Below are 19,019 nucleotides of genomic sequence, written 5' to 3' on the forward strand. Positions count from 1 at the left end.
AAACCAATAAATAATACCAAAAAGCCACTAAAATTCAAAAGACTTCTCAAGACACATTTAGATATCCCAGTGTTTTAACATAGTTCCAAGCATTAGGGTTTCTTATATTCTCCACACTAGATGAATAAAGTGAAGTTTAGAAATTCTACGTTTGGAGGCTTACTTAAAAGACTACCCTTCCGCCGACAACAATGAGGGCCTAATTCAAAAAAAATACAACTTACAAGCTAAAGCAAATGTCAAATCAAATCCTCTAAGAGTAAACCAATTAGTTGCTGAAAGAAAATCGATGAGATAGTCACCCGACAATTAGACATTTCCTTACTCGCGGAAAAAAAAAATGTTGTAGGCAATCTTTTCTCTGAGAAATAAATATGAGAAATACAACTAATAATGATAATGCAATGAGATTATCAAATATATATGAGCTCTTTTACTATGATTTATTATTCACCATGACAGCAATCTCCCTAATCTTTGAAGCTTTTCCTAACAATTAGCAAACATAGTCACTAAACAATGTATAATATAATTTTCATACCAAACTTAAGTCTTAGCTGAGCCCCTAAAGCAAAATTTGGTTTTCTTTTCCCCCGCCTAACCACCCGGAGGTAGCTTCCAAGCTTCTGAAACACATATACATCTTCATACTATTTATTTTCGTACTTAGAGTTGACCATGTCTGTCTGGCATTTTCTTATGGAAGCCGACGGACGTTATTTAACTTATTCTTGTTGGAATTCTCTTGTCTAATTCACAGACATGGGCAAAATCTACATGGTAAATAAAAATGTGCAGTTTGAAACCAAACGCTACCCAACAAGAATACAAACTCCAACAAAGAAATGTCAAAACATAGTTAGAGCTCGGAACAAATAGAAATGGAAATGAGTAAGAAGTTAAGAGAAGTTAATTCCGTTGTTTCATGGTATTTTATATTTAGTTGCTGATAAGAAGTATAAACAGAATCAAAACATTGTAATATTTGCTCAACATATACTTACATATTCATATAAATAACTATGTTAGTTTATGATTTCTGATTTATGATTTTGCCCAATCCTAAAAAAAATACCCAACTTATCGACTTGTGTATGTATATTTTCTTTCAATTGTGTATCCTTGTCTTCTTCTGTTTTCATTTCATAGTATTGATAGTATTATCTTTACTAGTTTCTTGTATTTTTTTTTCTAAAAATATTAGTTATATAGATTTTAATTGAAATTATTATTATTATTATTATTTAATGCATAAAATTTTGCACACCTTAAGAAAATGAGCTTTTTCTGCCCGTGATTATTTTTAATTGAAATTATTATTATTATTATTATTTAATGTATAAAATTTTGCACACCTTAAGAAAATGAGCTTGTTTTGCCCGTGATTATTATTAAGTTGCCAAATTCTTAAAGCAGACATGCACAATTTAACAGTGTGTTTCAGAAAAAACAGTTTATCCTGAAACGCGGCTCGCATGTCGACCACGGGGGTCTGCCAGCAGCCTGCGCTTAGTGTAAAAAACTCAAACGCGGCAGACAATGTTTTAAAAAATATACAAACCAAACGGTTATGCGGCATTTTAAAAAACGTCGCCGCACTTATAAGCTACCCAAAACGGGCCCTAAGTTGCCAAATTCTTAAAATTTTTTTTTTAAAAAAAACATAATAGGTTGATATATCCAATCAAGTACAATAGGACGAAATCGAGATATCGAGGGATTGAAGATGAGTCCACAGAACATTGACACGAGAGGTCGACCATGACAAGATGGTGACCAAAAGCTGACCACGAAAAGCCAACGATAGTCATTCAGCCATAGAGGTTTACCTCAACAAGATAGTCTCTGAAGGCCAACAACAACCATGTAGCCACAAAAAAACTGACTACTGTCATACATCCACTAGAGATTGACCGCGACCAAATAGTCACTAAAGGTTGACCATTACAGATTGACTAGGAAAGGTTGGCCATCTAACCTGAACAGTCAATAAGAGCATAAAACCTCTATGGGTACTCATAATTTATACTTTACTTTATAAGTGCAGAACTCCTTAATGTGACGATATACTTGATTAATTAATTTATCTGCCCCCATTAAGATGCCACATAACTTTTTCTACATTAACATTGTACATCCAAAAAGTAGTAGCCCAAATCAACATTGGTCGAATACTTTCATTTAAAATTTTTTTTTTAAAAAAAAAAAAAAAAAACATAATAGGTTGATATATCCAATCAAGTATAATAGGACGAAATCGAGATATCGAGGGATTGAAGATGAGTCCACAGAACATTGACACGAGAGGTCGACCATGACAAGATGGTGACCAAAAGCTGACCACGAAAAGCCAACGATAGTCATTCAGCCATAGAGGTTTACCTCAACAAGATAGTCTCTGAAGGCCAACAACAACCATGTAGCCACAAAAAAACTGACTACTGTCATACATCCACTAGAGATTGACCGCGACCAAATAGTCACTAAAGGTTGACCATTGCAGATTGACTAGGAAAGGTTGGCCATCTAAACTGAACAGTCAATAAGAGCATAAAACCTCTATAGCCTTGATTATACAATAGGAGATAAGACCAAAATTAGTCATTTACACGGACAAGGGACTAGTTAATGGTATTATGAAGCTAAAAGTGACATTTGTGAAGGCCACCCAGCAAAAGAGGGCGTATTAAATGTAAATAGGGATTTAAAACCCTCTTTTTGGGAAGCTTGAGTAAGACTCTCACTGAATTATCTTCATTACACTCATCAATTATTCTATTATCTCCTCTCTCTCTCTCTCTCTCTCTCTCTCTCTCTCTCTCTCTCTCTTCCCCCACTCTCTTGATACTTTAGCTCTTCAATGTGATTCAAGGACAATTTGAGTTCAAAATCCTGAAAAGGTTCAATGAGTGTAGATTATACCACAATAAGAATATCAGTGACTCAAGAAGAAGAACCCAACAACTGAGATGCCATAAGCAATATGAATTCCACAAGAGATCTTGTGACCGAACATATCAAGAAGCTCAATGAACAAAGGATAGATATGTTTAGAAGTTATCTCGCTCAAGCTACAGTGTCGCCACCTCAATCAGTAGTACCCCGATGCTTAATGAAGGAGCATGACACCAAAGCTGGGAAAGACCCCTTTACTTCCCCAAGGGGTGAAGAAGGTGACTCACACTACATTAATAGTGAAGGATTGACATTGTCAGATAGTAATTTATTAAGGTGGGCTGAGGTTTCACGGCTTAATAACCTAGAGAATGCATTCCTTAGAAATATTGATGAAGCTAAAGCGCTTGAATGCTTTAAAACTCCTCTATAATCCTATTGAAGATGGTCACATCCTTCCAACCATGTTGCCTCCTTTGATTCTGTAATATATCTATTAAGAATAAATGATGTCATAAAGTGTTGACCCTTATTTGTGAATCTTGAAGAACCGACCTTTGATGATTCAATAACTTGCCATTAGATGTAATTATTTCTGTTACAGAGCTCGAGAGGATGTTCATAACACTGTTCATTGGTGCGTAAAAATCCTACAAATGTTCCGAGGCATTGCTCCGAAATTGCTAGAAGCATGGTAAGTCACTACATACATTTGTGACATTCCCCTAAAAAGAAATGTTAGATGTCTTAGAACTAGAGCCCACAGTCTCACACGCTGCCCTCACGCAAAGGATTGATGGAAGGACCATTTATATCGTACATAACTAAAATCACAAAGGCCTCAACTTCATCAAATCTTGATCACCAAAGATTTTAAAATTGTAACAGGAAGGAATACAAAGGAGATGTACCTGATGAAAAAATTTTTAACATCTCAAAAACCAGCTTGCTAATCTTTATTTTAAATGCTATTTATATTTGCATACCGAATCGCCCAAAGAAGTATTTCATGCAAACGTTCGCATACGGTGCTTCCACCAAGCAAGCAGTTAATGAGCTCGGCTGGCAGTTCGGCTCGCGAACAACGAGCCGTTTTGACAGCCCTAGTTCCCATACGGTGCTTCCGCCAAGCAAGCAGTTAATGAGCCCGGCTGGCAGTTCGGTGGGACATTGAATGCAGCGCCGGAGAAACCGTAGCGGTGAGCGGAGATCAACAGCAGGACCGAAAAGCCCGCATGTGACCAGGCCGGGCCTGCGCCCTGCCGAGCCAGCCCCATCTCACAGTGCGCCTCTCGTCCAACAGGATTTATTGCACCGGACAAACAGTTTTCAAAAGCTGTCAAAACACGAGAACTTTCCAGTTTCTACAAATAGTCCACCACGAATCCATCCAATCACAAAACATTATAACATTGTAGCCAGAAACAGTTGATAACATTAGAAACAACATCAGCATGATGACAATAAAATCATAAACTACAACAGTTCAATATTCTCCTCAGTCCATTCATAGAATTTACCGAGATATTAAAATCTACAACACATGGCACATGGAAAGCGAGTCAATGCCCGAACCGCCACCGCTGATCGGTGCTTCTCTCTCACCTGACGCGAGGTTCGTTCTTGACTCGAACCCGACCGCATTGCGCATGGCAACGACGCAAACCACAACTATTTCATCTCCCAAGTTATTAAAGAAATTTAAAAAAGTCTATTTGGCTGATTAACAACGCTTTTCTCTCTTTTTTTCTTTTTTCTGTCTCTCTCGCTTTATAAATATATAAAGAAATGTAGATATATAATATATAATCCAAAAATATGAGCTAGCATGGCTGGCTGCTTCAGCAAGTAAGGGCGGACTTGATTTTGAGTACAGTACATGAGATTAGGCTTTTGACTGTGTCGACCGATTGCACGGTGAGTTCGGCGGTCGAGAGCGTGCTGACAAGAATCTGGAAGGCTACGGTGAGTAGGGACCCTCCGACGTTGCCGGAGCCGCCACTACCATCAGGGAGAATCGAGAAGCCGGAGGGGAGGAGGGCAACATAGGACGAATCGCCACCGTTCATGACGAGGTTAATGGCTGGTGCGTCCACGGGGGCATAAACCACCAATGATCCTGCAGCGTCTGTGCTTGTTTCTTGCAGTATCAACATGCTTTCTTCTTCTTGTTTCTGATTTCCATTGGCATCCTGGATTAAATAGAAAAAAATATGAACACAGAAAATTCAAAAACAGTTTAACAGAAAAATAATAAATTTCTAATCTCACGCATTTACATGCATAGCACACAATTCACCCATTAAAATATTAATGATAATCTCAATTGTAAACAAAATTTTAATGCTTTTTTAATGGTCTGCCTGATAATCTCAATAGTAAACAAAATTTTAATGCTTTTTTAATGGTCTGCCTTTGTGCCTGTATATATATATATATATATATATATATAGGCTAAATGAGCATTTGAATGTGACTGATATTTAAATATTATATTTTTATTTTATTTTCAATCAATTTGCGTAAGTACTCGATATTTAATAAATCTTGAAGCCCCGAAAATATTATAAAAATATCTGCCGAACGGTCAAATCCATGCAACTTGGCGCTAGGCGCCGCTGAAATTACGTCAGCCAATTCGGTCGTCCTCAAACTCCTTTTCACAAACGCGTAACATAAGTAACTATGAGCGAAAGGATGGTACATTTTAAGATTTTCACAAAGTAACATTTATGGAAAAAGTAATTTTTAAGAAGGAAAGTGGCGCACAAGTTTCATACCATAGCCGAAGCGGCGGCGGGAACCGTGGCGCGGAGGAGGGAGACGGAGTTCCCGCGGTCGTGACCCTTTGCTATATGGGCTACCTCCTGCATCGGGCCGCCATTTGAAAGAATGTCCCACTCGCGCCGCAGCTGCTCGTCCCTCAAGAACTCAAACAATCGCTGCGCAGAAACCATCGGCAGCCACACCGAGGTCGCCGCACTAAGCACAACGCCTGGAGGCTCACCTGGATCATCCACACTTTGTCTTGTCATAACCCGCACCATATCCTCCCCAACCTCTGCCGAACGCAGTTCCCTCCATTTCCTCTCCGCCCAAGCGCACACACCCGCGCAGAAGTTTTCCGTCATCCTTCCAGCCAGCCGCATCATGCTTCTTTTCCCAGCAACCGTTATCGCTGCAGCATGCCGCAAACCAAAAAACGTTGGTAAAAAAAAAAAAAAGCTGCAATTTGGAAAGTGGCGGAATGATATGCAGATTTGTTTGATGCTAACCGGGGTTGTCGCTGGGCGGGGGAGAAGTGGCGGACATAATGGCGAGGTATTCAGACTGGCGCTGGAGAGCGGAGATCCAACGACGCGCGCCGAGGCAGATACCAGCTCGCAGCGGAGGACGGTAGAGCTGGTGCACAGCTGTTTCGTCGTATTCCGCGTGTTCAATCCATGTGACCTGCTCAGTAGCGTTTAGGTTGCTAATTAAGTCAGCGGATCAGAAATAAATTTGTGCAGTTCACTTTTCTGTGCAGTGCACTATGCGACGTAATTTCTGTGCAGTTTTGACCAAAAAAAAAAAACTTGTAGGATTAATCAATACAGTAAATATTGAATAATAAGCAGTTATGAAATGTTTCGAATGGAAGTGCATCACCAATGTGACAATGTGAGGTAGGGTTGTTGCTACGGAAGAAACCCTTTTACAATCCAAATGACGTTCTAATATGATGTCAGGAGGTTCTCATTAACAGTGTGAGAATATTTATATTTTAAAATTTATAAAATTTCAAATATTAGAATGTATATGACTCATGAAATTTATATAAATAAATATTTTATGCATCATAAAGAAGAAACAAGTAAAGCACTGAATTTTTTTATCATTTTCAATGTCATATATATATTTTTTTTTTCAAGAAGCATTTAGCATTAAATATAGATTATGGTGAAACAATTAGCTTGCAAAGAATATTTTATGAAGCAATGTATCTTTGTAATTAATAAATTATATTCCACACGATAATATTTAATCTTATGCATTTATGTGATGTCAAAAATCAACATGGACTGCTAACTGTCATATAAAAGTTATGAATGATTGTAAGTTTTATTTCATAGATCAAATGCATGTTAATGCAGCCTTGCTGGATGCCTGCTCGTGACTTCCAGCAAGTACTATTGTTGAAAAGTGGCATCCTCTCCTTTTTTTTTCTCTTTAATGACAGCATGAGTTTCCATGTTTCCACAAGAAAGAAAAACAATTTATGATGAAAAAAAAAACACTTAGAAAGACAATACATTATGATTTTATTTTTAAAATTATTTAAATCATTTTATAAGCTAAAAAAATCATACAATTTTATACATAAATGATTGAATTTTTAAATTTAATTATTTAAGTTGGACTCTCAGAAAACTTTTTATCAATTCATTTATTTATTTTTTGTGTTGGTGACTCCTGAAATTCTCAAGCTTATTCCTAATCAGAACCATAAAGGTTTTTTATTTAAAGATATATGCATATTTTTGATGTATATGAAAGCAATACTTCAATTCTAGATCTATGATTCATTCTTAAAAAAGAATGAACAGGAATCACGATCATCACCACATGAACAATAAATTGCGGCATTTATGGCAGAAAAAGAGAGAGGATCGAGATACCTTGGAGTAGCCGCTGGGCATTGCTTGCACCAAATAGCCCGACGGAAGTCGCCGGCAGCTCATGTGAGAGCCGGAAGCAGCCAGGCTCTCGCGTATGCCGTCCACGGAAACGTCCACCACTGCCCACACGCCCTCCGCATGCTGCTTGCAGAACCTCAGGAAGCTCACCGCCCTCACCGGCACAAGCGGCGTCAGCACTTGTAGCTCCGCTTGCATCTTGTGTACCACCACACGCAAATTAATACGCGTATCACGTTTCGATTTAGAGCAATTCGGAAGAGAAGATTTCTCACCAGTTGAAACGCGCCGTTTCGAGTCCCGCCCATCCCGCTGGATATGATGTCAATGGTAGCCGCTTTCGCTACGACGCATGGGAACATTTTCGCCCACCGGTTCTGCTTGAAAAAAAATCAAATCTTGATGGAAAGATTATGGTAATTATGACATCAGGATCATGAGGAAGGGATAATGCTGACCGCATCCATGAAGGTGTCAACGAGGATCATGCCATCGATGAGAACGATTGCAGTATCTCTTGTGGCCTCCGAGAAGAAATCTGCCGGCTTCGGTGCGACACAACGGGGCAAAGCTCTTGTATATTCTTCCAAGTTGAGAACCTCTCCCCGACCGTCGATGTTTGGAATCCAAAAGGGAGAATCTACTTGCGCCAACTTAACGAGTTCATCCATTGCTGCCAACGCAAGTTCGAGCAACAAGGATCTCTCGGAGCCCGCAAGCACGGCACGTGGTGGCTGAGGCATGGAGCTTCCAGCTGTGTAATCCCCACCGACCATTGCCGCCAGCCCAGTGAAGCCAACGCCCAGTTCGAGCGGTGACGCAGAAAAAGGAGATGAAAGTGCGGACATTGGCCGGCCGAGGAATCGGGAAGCGAGCGCGCACACGCGGTCGAGCTCGTCTTTGAGGCGCGCGTTTTCGATCCGGAGTTGTTGTTCTTCAAGCGAAACCTCTCCGAGCATCGCCGGACTGCCGCAGGACCCGCATACCGGGCTGCGCATCGCTTCCCTGATGGTCAGGTTCTCGGCGCGAAGCTTATCGTTTTCTGAACGGAGAATCGAGTTCTCGTGCCGTTCAATCTGTGTCTGCATTCAAATCACTCAACAAAGTGTTATAAAAGAAAAAATTAAACAAAAGATTGAATTTTGATATTTTTTTTTTTTTTTTTTTTTTTTTTTTTGCTTAACCTTCATCTGTGTGCGGCGATTCTGGAACCAGAATTTGACCTGGCGTGGGTCGAGATTGAGACGCTTGCTCAGCTCCATCCGCTGCTTTTCATCCGGGTGAGGGCACTCCTTAAAGAGACTGCCATGAGAGCAAACTTGAGGAGATAGCCAGAAGATAAAATATCTGTATATAATCATAGTAATCAATAAACATGTCTTACGCTTCGAGCTCTTGGATTTGTTGTGGAGTGTGGCGGTGGTATCTTTTCTTCTTGCGAGGATTCTCTTGATCAATATCGTCTCCGGAGCCGCCTTCGAGGTTGTCACTCCCGCCCGACCTGCTCTCATTCTCCTCCTCCCTGCTCTTAACAATCGCCTCAACATCTCCAACGCCGCCGGTAAAAACTCCTAATCTACTCATATCCCCCTGTCCGGCGGTGTTCATTTGCTGCCCCAAATATCAAATTTTTTTTTTTTTAAATCCAAGTCAAAAGTCGCGGATAAAGCTGAATTAAACTGAACGCTTACCAGGCCGAGTGAGAGGCCGGGGGTACTGAATACTGGATTTGAGAGAAACCGCGTCTGCTGTACGCCTCCGGAGGAGTAAGGAGGCAGAGCGCCGGAGCCGCCGGAGTCGAATAAGCCGTCGAAACTCATTTAAAATTCAACCTTTTTTGTTCCCACGGCTTCTAATGATCCCTCTGCAACCTCTATATATACACCTCGATCACCCAAACATCAAGCGGATCCCGAGCACACCGAGAAAGAAAACGGGAAACGGACAGCCGAGAAAAAAACAGGTGGAGCCACGGAAAAGGAAGACCCGAAATAGAAGGAAAGGCAAAAAAGAAACGCTCAACGGAGATTCGATCTCCTCCCCTTTCCATGCACGACGCAAAGGCTCATGATTTAATTGACAGAAAGGAAGAGAAAGAAGCCAAGCAAACGGAACCAATAGCTAACTTAGCGCACTCCCCCCCTCATCTCCCTCCAAACAAAACCAAACAAAGTAAGATCCCGAGCTACCCCCCCACGGAGAAGATGGACGAAAAAAGCAAAAAAGAAGCGTTAAAACCCCGCTGCGAGTACAGTAGCAGATGTAAGGGATAGAAACACGCACATGTGGACTCGGAGAAGCCTCACAAATCAGGAATTGCCGCCTCACCATATGCGCTCCAACGAAAAACTACCACCCAGACAAAACTAAATTAACGAATAGAAGCAGCACCTCACAGGGGTGAATACTGTGATAAATACCCGACCCTTTTACATAGAAAGTCCAAACAGATAAATAATCGAGCAAAATCGGAGCATGGATACAAAAAAGCTCCCTCCTTTCAACCTCTAATCGCCTCTGCTCGAAACTGAGATCCTCCTTCGAAAAACTACACCTTTCATCAATATACTCACTACAAATACAAATAAAAAAAACAAAGACTCGGATTCCGAAAGAGAGAGATGTGCATTACCCAATTTCCCTCCCTGTCTCTCTCTCTCTCTCTCTCTGTCTCAATTTTCCTCCTACGAAAGTGACCGATCTCAAAGGAGAAGCGGAATTGTCCAAAACTGGGCGTGTAGAGCCATTTTCTATGCGGGGCGGGGGCCTACAAGAAAATATAATCCGGTGGAATGGTGTGAAATGACTTACTTATCCCCATCCTATTTCGGAAGGACGAGCAAGTCGCGCATGGAGAGCCGTCCCGTTTAGCGATTTCTGCCCCGCACATCTCTGAAGGTTCCGATCGGACGGTCGATGGAGGGGGGAAGATAGGGACCAAGGGAAAGGATCTGGGCGCAATAAATGAGACGGTTCCGGTTCGGAGGAATACGGTGCCACCAGCTTGTCCTCATTAATGGTCGCATGTGACACATTTATTTTTTTTCCCTTTTATCAACAAATGCATATATTTTTTATTTTTCTTTATTTATTTCATTAATATAGAGATGGTTAAGCTTTTAATTTTGATTTTTTTTTTCTTCCTGTTTAATAAGGTTTAATTCATTTCTAGTTTGGATTAGGCTATTAATTTTTGCACCCATTAACTGATTAAATGGAATTCATGTTGTCAATCCGAAGGTCGATTCGTAAAGTAAGAGCCCCGAAAATGCGACTTATTCTTTGGTTGATTAATGCATTTAATTTCTTAGCTTTAATTTTTTAATGAAATTGACTTTTATTTGTATTAAATAAAATTTCAAGAGATTTCTTTCTCTGTTGTAATATAAATTTATATATGTCAATCAGAACGTTGAATACCGCAAGTTATGAATGTAAGGAGACCAGTAATGGACTTGTGAAATTTATAAAGTACAATTGTGATGCATGTCGGAAGATTTGTGATGATGAAGTAATGAATTATCGTCTTAGTGTTGCACAAAAATACAACACACACTTAGGTAATAAAAAGAATAGATAGAGACATCATAAATTTTTATATGAAAAACTCTACAAATGGAGAAAAATATAGGGCCTAGCCATTTGTAATAATCAACTATGTAATGGTGAGTACACAAGCTTACTTTTTTTCTCAATTTGAGAAAATGAAATTACAAAGTTGATGGACAATGATATTTCAGTAAAATAATTGTAACGTGCGTTGAAAATCATAATCAGTTGTTATGGAGATAGTAATTCGTCGTGAATATTGTAGATGGTGGTTGGAAGCTTCACGAGCTGTGATAATGTCCATAAAACACAAAGGTTAGAGTTGGAAGCTTCATGAGTGTGGACCACATAGGTCGTAGTTGGCTATGTAAGTCATATTGGTGAACTGCGATAACATTTGTATGTAGGCCATAAAAGCTAGAGTTGTAAACTTCTAGGGATATGATAACGTTCATAGACTACATAAGCTATAGTTAGTACTTATTTGAGCTATGAATCACAAAGGTCATAGTCGGTTACATAAGTCAAAATGATTGGCTGCAAAAAAATAGCTTCAGAATTCTGAAGAAAGTCATAATATTTTTAATATGATGGTTGTAAATAGTTATTGCGAGATATGTTGTTACATTATCTTTAGGGGTGTCATTGCATTATAAGCATAGTGAATCATTACACCGCATTCAAGATGTGATATTATACCATTTTCGGGTTGTGTTGTTACACTATCTTTGAGATACATCGCTGCACTACTCCGTAGGGTGTTTTGTTACTCCAAAAGTATGCCGAGATTTTACAACACATATCGTGATTCAATAAGGGGCTTCATTGCAATGAGCTGAGGGAAGCTGATAGTGGTCAACAACGACTAACAAGTGACAGTCGATGATGGTCGTCTATTGCAGAAGCGGGTGACAATTGATGGACCTTTGGTGTAGAATACTGTACCTCAACTCCTGCATCTCTACGCTCCAGGCTTCCTCTATTTCAGAGTCTAATCCCTTTCATGAAAGGGGTAAGGCTTCATTTATTGAGTCTAAGAGAGGCCTCTATACAAATAAGAAAAAAATTTATATCACTCGGTTATACGATCCAAAGGGGTTCTCTCGATCATATGATATTTTTTGACATTTAAGGCCTTAACGTTATCATATAGTGGTGAGTTGTGATGACGTTTGTAGGTCATAAAGGCTAGAGTTAGGAGATGCATGAGTTGCGGATTTGAGGCTAGTTGGATTTGCCTTTTCAAGATATTCCATATGACTATAAGCTTGTTATACTTAAAATTCCATGATCCTTCACGTGCATTGCCCGCAAGCGCTGTTGTGCGGGATCACCAGAGATTCAAGCAGGCCGACAGTCAGGATAAGATTTTCAAAATTGTGGGATCAAACTAGAAGCAATCATGTAGATGGTGATCCGCAGGTGAGGCAGCCTCAAGACAACTCTTCATTTGGTCGAATCATAGGGTTTGATGTGTGATCCACCTCAACTGTTATCACAATAATTAAAATATTGGTAATGGCACCAGAAAATTTGATTTTCTCCCTAACAACTTGATTGAATTCTTAAAATCAGATTTTCCTACATATTGAGGTTTCTCACGCAAGTATACGTATTTTTTCGGTAATACAGAGTTCTAAAGAGTCTGAGATGTCGAACCCACGGGAAATAATTGGAAGCTAAAGTAGGAAAACATTCTAGTCTACTTAATTTGTTTTAGTTTGGAATTTTGAAATATGTGAGTTTTGTTAACAAACTTGCTGCAAATATCTAAAATTACACATAAAAAATTTTTAAGTACGTTATGTGAATTGGTTTTGTCAAGTGCTAGAGTTACTTTTCCTTGTAGTGATTATAGTATAGTGTAGATGTGGAAGAAATGCAAAATAAGATAAAGTTTTTTTGACAAATAAAAGCATATATCTTCTTTACCCTCTTCCGAGCATATAAAGAAGATTGGTTAAAATGACTTTAATTTATTAAGTCCCGCTTTGAACCCAATGAAGTTTATCTCCCTATTTATTTGCATCTCCCTACAATGTACTTTGATTCATATCCTATAGTTCAACGTGATTTTTCTAGTTATTCTTGTCGTAGCTCTTCTGAATTATTATGGGTTCACAACACATTTTAATAGATCAATTGGCCAGATTGAAGAGTACTGCATAAGGAAATAATCACAATAATAGAGTAAAAACTATTTCAGGCATGTTATATACATTCCTAAACATCTACTACATCACTAAAAGGAAAAACAAGTAAATTTACTCAGAAAGCATGGATAAAACAACACCAAAATGCATTGAAACAAAGAGATTCAACATAAAAATTATTTTCAAAAAAACTACAAATTCAAATAATAAATATACTTATCTCTCTCCCTCAATTTGCCTCGAGATTGCTCCACCCAAGCTCTTGCTCTTCTCCTGCAACTCTTAATACAATAACACTTACAAGAAAACACAACTCACACCCTTATACTTGCTCAGAACAGGCCTGAGACACTTACAAACACAAGAGAAAAATTCCTCCAAAACTCTCTCTAACCCTAGAACACAACACTTTTTCTTTCTCAATTTTCCTATTCAAACCTCTTCTTCACGAACTCTTCCTCTCCTCTTAAAATTCCCTTCATGCTGCTCTTAAAAATGCCATGAAACCACTCTAAAATGACTTTGAACTGTCTCGAAACAGTCCATAATTTGGTTCTAACGCCCAGGCACTGCTCAATTTTGATACTATAGCCTTAAAGCCCAGTGGTTAGTGCCTAAGCACCAACCTCTCGGGTTGCATTTTACTTGACTGGCGCCTAGGTGCCACACTGATCTGATGACATGGCCTTGGCCTTCAGGACTGAGGCCTTGGCACCAAGTGGTTGGCTCCCTGGCGCTCAGTGGTTCGCGACCTGACGCCAATCTCTCGGGTTCCAGGATTGGCTGGCACCTAGGAGCCCAATACTTAGTGACTTGGCCCTAGCCTTCATAAACAACTTTTTCTTAAAATTTTCTCCTTTTGTTTCATTTTTCTTCCACTTTGTTTCATTCCTAATATTTGTTATATCTGTAAGAAAAACATACAAATACATTTCTTTAAAGTGCAATTTTATTCAAAAAGATGTACAAAATATAAAGAAATTCATGCAATCTTTTCACACATCAAAATCAATTAAACTTAAACTTCACTTATTTTCAAGTAACACTTGAACTTTAAAAACCATATTGGTTGATTTGAGGTAGTGGGTTTGGTTAAGTTTTCATACAATTTTGCCTTAAAAATGTTATAATGCAACGTAGGAGAAATTCTAGTGAATTAGTGTAATACTAGGGTGTAAGAACATCATGTATTTAATTTAGAAATCTTGATTTTCTATTTACTTCAAAAATTATTGAAATTTGTCAAACTTACGTTTTCTGAAAAGTATATAAATAGAATTTTAATTATTTAAATTATCAAGCACGACATTACATGCAATATATCATCTCAAACAATGAGGGTATCACTTAATAGTGGGTTCAATTATTCAAAACAAAAAAAATATATATTTTTTTTATTGGTTTGCGATAATACAAATAGGTCTTTCCCCATATCTAATCCGAAGATTAGATATGACTTAAATTATCTGGTTTGTTACTTTTCTTTTGACGCAGGCACATATAGTTGGTTATATGTTAAGCAACCCAAGTTATGTAAGAAAACACTTGACTTAGGTTATCGTTCTGTCTTCAAGAAATTCAAAGTTTAGTTTCTATGATTGATTATTCGAAAACCAAATGAAAAGGTTTAAATTTGAAAATTATTTTTGAACCCAAAGGAAGACAAAGTACTAGTTGTTAATGATATTGAAAAGATTCAATGACATCTCAATTAGCCTATGGTTTGGTTTTAAATGTTTTGAAATAGAAATTAATTTGATGTTTCAATCTTGACAAGTTATTTAGAAATTTAAGACGTATATCACATGAAATAAGATAGTGAGAAAGCCTAGAAAGGTGTGGATTTACGTCGTAACTTAAGAAACAATTTTAAAATCCTAATGTTAAAGGCGATATTTGCAGAAGAAATTGAAACATCAGAACCTAGCCTAAAGGAAATAAAAACACAAATAAATAAGCAAACATGTATAATGTACTTACAATCCTGCTTGGAAAGTGTTGTCATCTAAACAACCTAAACACATTTAAGACCATGTAAAACCGGTCTCAATGAATGCATGATATGATAAAATATTTTTTATTAAGAATAGTGGGTCTTATAACTTTGATCGTAAAGATTAATACATCTAAGTTAATTAGGTGGTTTTCATATTCAGTAAACCTAGAGCCACCATTGATATTCAGAACACTATTGAACCAACTCATCAAGAAATTGAAATGACAAAATTATGTTTTACATTTGATCTTATCCATGAAGAGCTATATTAGAAAGATGCTAGTGGCAAACATGAAAAAATTACTCTCGGCGATGAGTACGACTCTGGCGGTGCTTTGGACGAAGAAACTCTAACTAATCCTCTAGTCTCTAATCATACGATGTTGGGTAAGATGGGTAAGTTACTTTAAATCTTTTAAGCTTCAGTCCCCTTCGATTATTTAGTTCATATTGCTTCATTTCTATTTTGACTAGTTTGTAGTTTCCACTTCACAATTTTCATCTGTCAGTTTACTGCGTACATATGTGCTTTCAGTTTTACTAGTTTATAGTTTGCACTTTGTGTTTTCTATTTACTACGTTTTTTTTTTACTACATAGTATTTTGTTATATGCACTAATTAATACGAATGCAATGACGTTGAGTTTGGCGGAGGCTGCATTTACTGGACAGGAGTAGAATGACAGTAGCAACCGCATTGAGTCTGTTGGGGAACAAGTAAGTTTTTTTTAAGATATTGACAATGACAATTTAATTTTATATTACAATATAAAACAAATCATTTGTTGTTTTTTAGGTTTTATCTCCCTACATAGGTGATTCACACCATTAAAAATATCATTCAAAGCAAGTACGAATCTCTGTACTTTGTCCTAAAAAGGGATCCCGGTGGTAATTTGAGATCTGTGACTCTAGGAGTTTGGTGATATATAGAACAAAAGTAATCTTAATTTTTTTTATATGTTTATCAATCTAACATAATCTATTTCATTTTGTAAAAAATTTCTCTTGACGCTCTAAGCACGAAGCCCACATTCGACGTAACTTCGAACACAATGGGAGCGATTATCTCCGGGGCATCTTCAAAGATATTCAGAAATTGTGATAGTGTCGTGGTTTGGAGATGATGTTTTTGCCTCACTATTTAGGTCCTGGCATTCTCTAGAATACCAAAAGAAGAGAGAGCAGGAAAAGCAAAAATGGCGCTCGGACTGCAGAGGCATGGGAGCCTCCAAGCATATAGAGTACAAGTGGAGGCTGGTAAGATTTTATTTTTTCTATAAAATTTACTATAAATCAAACATGTATTCTAACCATTTTATTACATAGACAGGCTATGGAGTTAAGATGAGAGCCCTCCACTACTGATGTACACAAACACACATAAACGATGGTCGGACCAGTCCTAGATTGACGACAGATCCTGGCCGACTCACATAATTCACAAGCTAAACTAGTTTGATGTTTACTCACACTCTAATTGTGCGTTACTAGTTTTTTTGTAGGAAAATTTCAGGCAACTGAAGGAGAGCCGATCCCAATAGTCGGGCAATTTTACAATTCGAGATCATGATTTGTTAGAATACGAATTATAGAGGGAGGTTGTCAGAGGTAAGAAGAAGGGTTGAATCTGCAAGCTCAAGTCTCAAACATTCGCCTATGACACTCACCCCTCCACCAGTGCATCTGCGGCATCTACTTCCACCGCACAGAAAGAGGAGGATTCTAGGCGGGTGGTCGCGTTCACCGCTGAGATGGAGACCCGATTCGCCTAAATGAGGTCGAAGCTGGAGGCTAATATGGAAGCCAAGTTGTAGGCAGAGTTAGAAGTGTTCCAGTGTCGGGCGAAGTAGCTGGGGAAGCAGCAATCGGATGAGGAGGACGATGATGATGAGCAGACCAAGAATGGTTAGTGGGGACTTTTTTCTTACATTTATATATATATATATATAATTTATTCAAGTGAATATTATTTTATTGAACAGTTACGTATGTATGTTTACTTATATGCATTTTGTCTACTTATTTGTTCAATTGGAAGTTCATTTTTTGCAATTATATGCATAGCAAATGTTTGGATTAGTTAAACTGTGATATAGTTATAATATTTTTATGTGTCTCAATTACAGGTGTAGAAATCCTAACAATTAAAGAGGAGTTTTATTTCTTTTTTCTGATGTTACAGGCTTCTGACCGCTTTCCGTTGGTCTTTCGACGATTATCGAGCACTTGTAGCGATACCTGACGGCCTAAGTCATTGGTTCTATTACTGATGCCTGACTTAAACATAAATGGACAGAAGCTCTAACTTTTCGATGGTTACCTTGTCTTAAGATTATGACGCCTACCGATGTAGAATTGACGATTCTTACTGTGTCATAAAAATGACGCCAGCTGCAGTTACCGACGGGTCACCCGTCGGTTCACCCGTCGGTTATCGTCGATGGTTAACTTGTTAGAAAATGAAAATGACGAAAATTAATGACTGACGCGTGCTTTCTAATCTATACAAAAACGACGATCATTTTTCATTGGAGAACGGTTGGTACATATAGGTTATCGAAATTGCTGCCAAATTTTTAATTTGTTGACAAACGTTTTTGCTACGTCATACAGACAACCAGTAACTCCTTGAAAAAATAATAACAGATGGTTTATTTGGTATTAACCTACGACCGTTGATCATCGAAAATGGGCTAAATTCCCTTAATGTCTGTCCTATTGAGGATGATGCTCCAATGAGGAATAATGGTTTACTCCATTATTGGAATATTAGTCATCAAGGTTTCATCATAAGAACTATGACCGATGGCACATCAAACTATCTGAAAAAAACTATTCATAAGAGGTTAATTATAAGTAGTGGTCAAGCAACAAAACATGCATATATCTACCAACTTTATTAATTAATCTATCACTAAATGTATGAATCTCTGTTGTTGAGATGTCATGTGAAAGGACTAATGAAGTCCATCCGTTAGTGGGTGAATGACTATTATAAGATGATCAAGATTAGATATTGACACCTTACTGTAAAAATTGAACTTATAGAGATTTACCAAGGAGAATTTTGTTCGTTTATGTTAGAAACAAGGACACTCCATTTAATAATGTGAGTTCATCTTCGATAACTTATGTTATTATTATTATTATTATTATTATTATTATTAGGACATTTTGGTGTCTTAGCATGCCTAAAGTTGCGTAATAGTCAAATTCATCCAATTAAGATGATCACTTTAACTACAAACACAAAATTTCAAAGATGTTTGTCTCTTCTAATGACATGGAGAATTCACAATTATACTATAATCACTTTGACATGTGTCAAATTCAAACTCGAATTAAGATGTCTTTGCCAATACCATAGGAAATGTCTCATTCAACCACAAAATCTCAATTATGCAGGTCGAGAAAAATAAAATTGTAATGATCTTTCGATCAATTTCCAAAATTTTTAACTCGGATGGTTTATGATTTGAAACTTTGCATCAAAGTTCTTGTTTGATAAGATGAATATTTTGATGGCATATGAATGATAATCTAAATATTACTTGTCTTCAATCCTTTAACAAAAGTTGTTCCTTCAATATTGAAGTGTAAACACAATTTTTTTATTTTTGTTGAGAGCTTAAAAAGCGACTTTATTTAACATTGAAAAAATAGTTCATTTATATATACAATGCGCTTAACTTCACATTTAAGGAAATAAATCCTGATATGGATTTTATTTTAAAAAATTCCAATTGT

At 37.7% G+C, this 19,019-nt stretch overlaps 1 protein-coding gene across 1 annotated transcript; it reads right to left on the reverse strand.

Moving 5' to 3' along the window:
• Positions 1-4,293: 4,293 nt before the first annotated feature.
• LOC110019719 (homeobox-leucine zipper protein ROC6-like) lies at positions 4,294-10,295 on the reverse strand. Its single transcript, XM_020717507.1, has 9 exons — positions 9,263-10,295; positions 8,956-9,182; positions 8,756-8,873; positions 8,030-8,653; positions 7,847-7,948; positions 7,554-7,769; positions 6,171-6,345; positions 5,676-6,073; positions 4,294-5,087 (listed from the first exon to the last, which is right to left on the reverse strand). The coding sequence occupies exons 1-9, from the start codon at positions 9,389-9,391 to the stop codon at positions 4,737-4,739; spliced, it is 2,340 nt and encodes a 779-aa protein (XP_020573166.1). The 5' UTR covers positions 9,392-10,295; the 3' UTR covers positions 4,294-4,736.
• Positions 10,296-19,019: the final 8,724 nt, after the last annotated feature.

This window comes from Phalaenopsis equestris, unplaced genomic scaffold (genome assembly GCF_001263595.1).
Source record: "Phalaenopsis equestris unplaced genomic scaffold, ASM126359v1 Scaffold000074, whole genome shotgun sequence".
NCBI lineage: Eukaryota > Viridiplantae > Streptophyta > Magnoliopsida > Asparagales > Orchidaceae > Phalaenopsis > Phalaenopsis equestris.

Bases quoted from the DNA above. Each gene is read 5' to 3' on its own strand.
- LOC110019719 (XM_020717507.1), bottom strand. From the start codon at position 9,391: ATGAGTTTCGACGGCTTATTCGACTCCGGCGGCTCCGGCGCTCTGCCT. The intron at 8,654-8,755 runs GTTAAGCAAAAA...ATTTGAATGCAG, and splicing joins ATCGCCGCACACAGATGAAG to ACACAGATTGAACGGCACGA. The intron at 6,346-7,553 runs GTATCTCGATCC...GCTACTGAGCAG, and splicing joins TGCCCAGCGGCTACTCCAAG to GTCACATGGATTGAACACGC.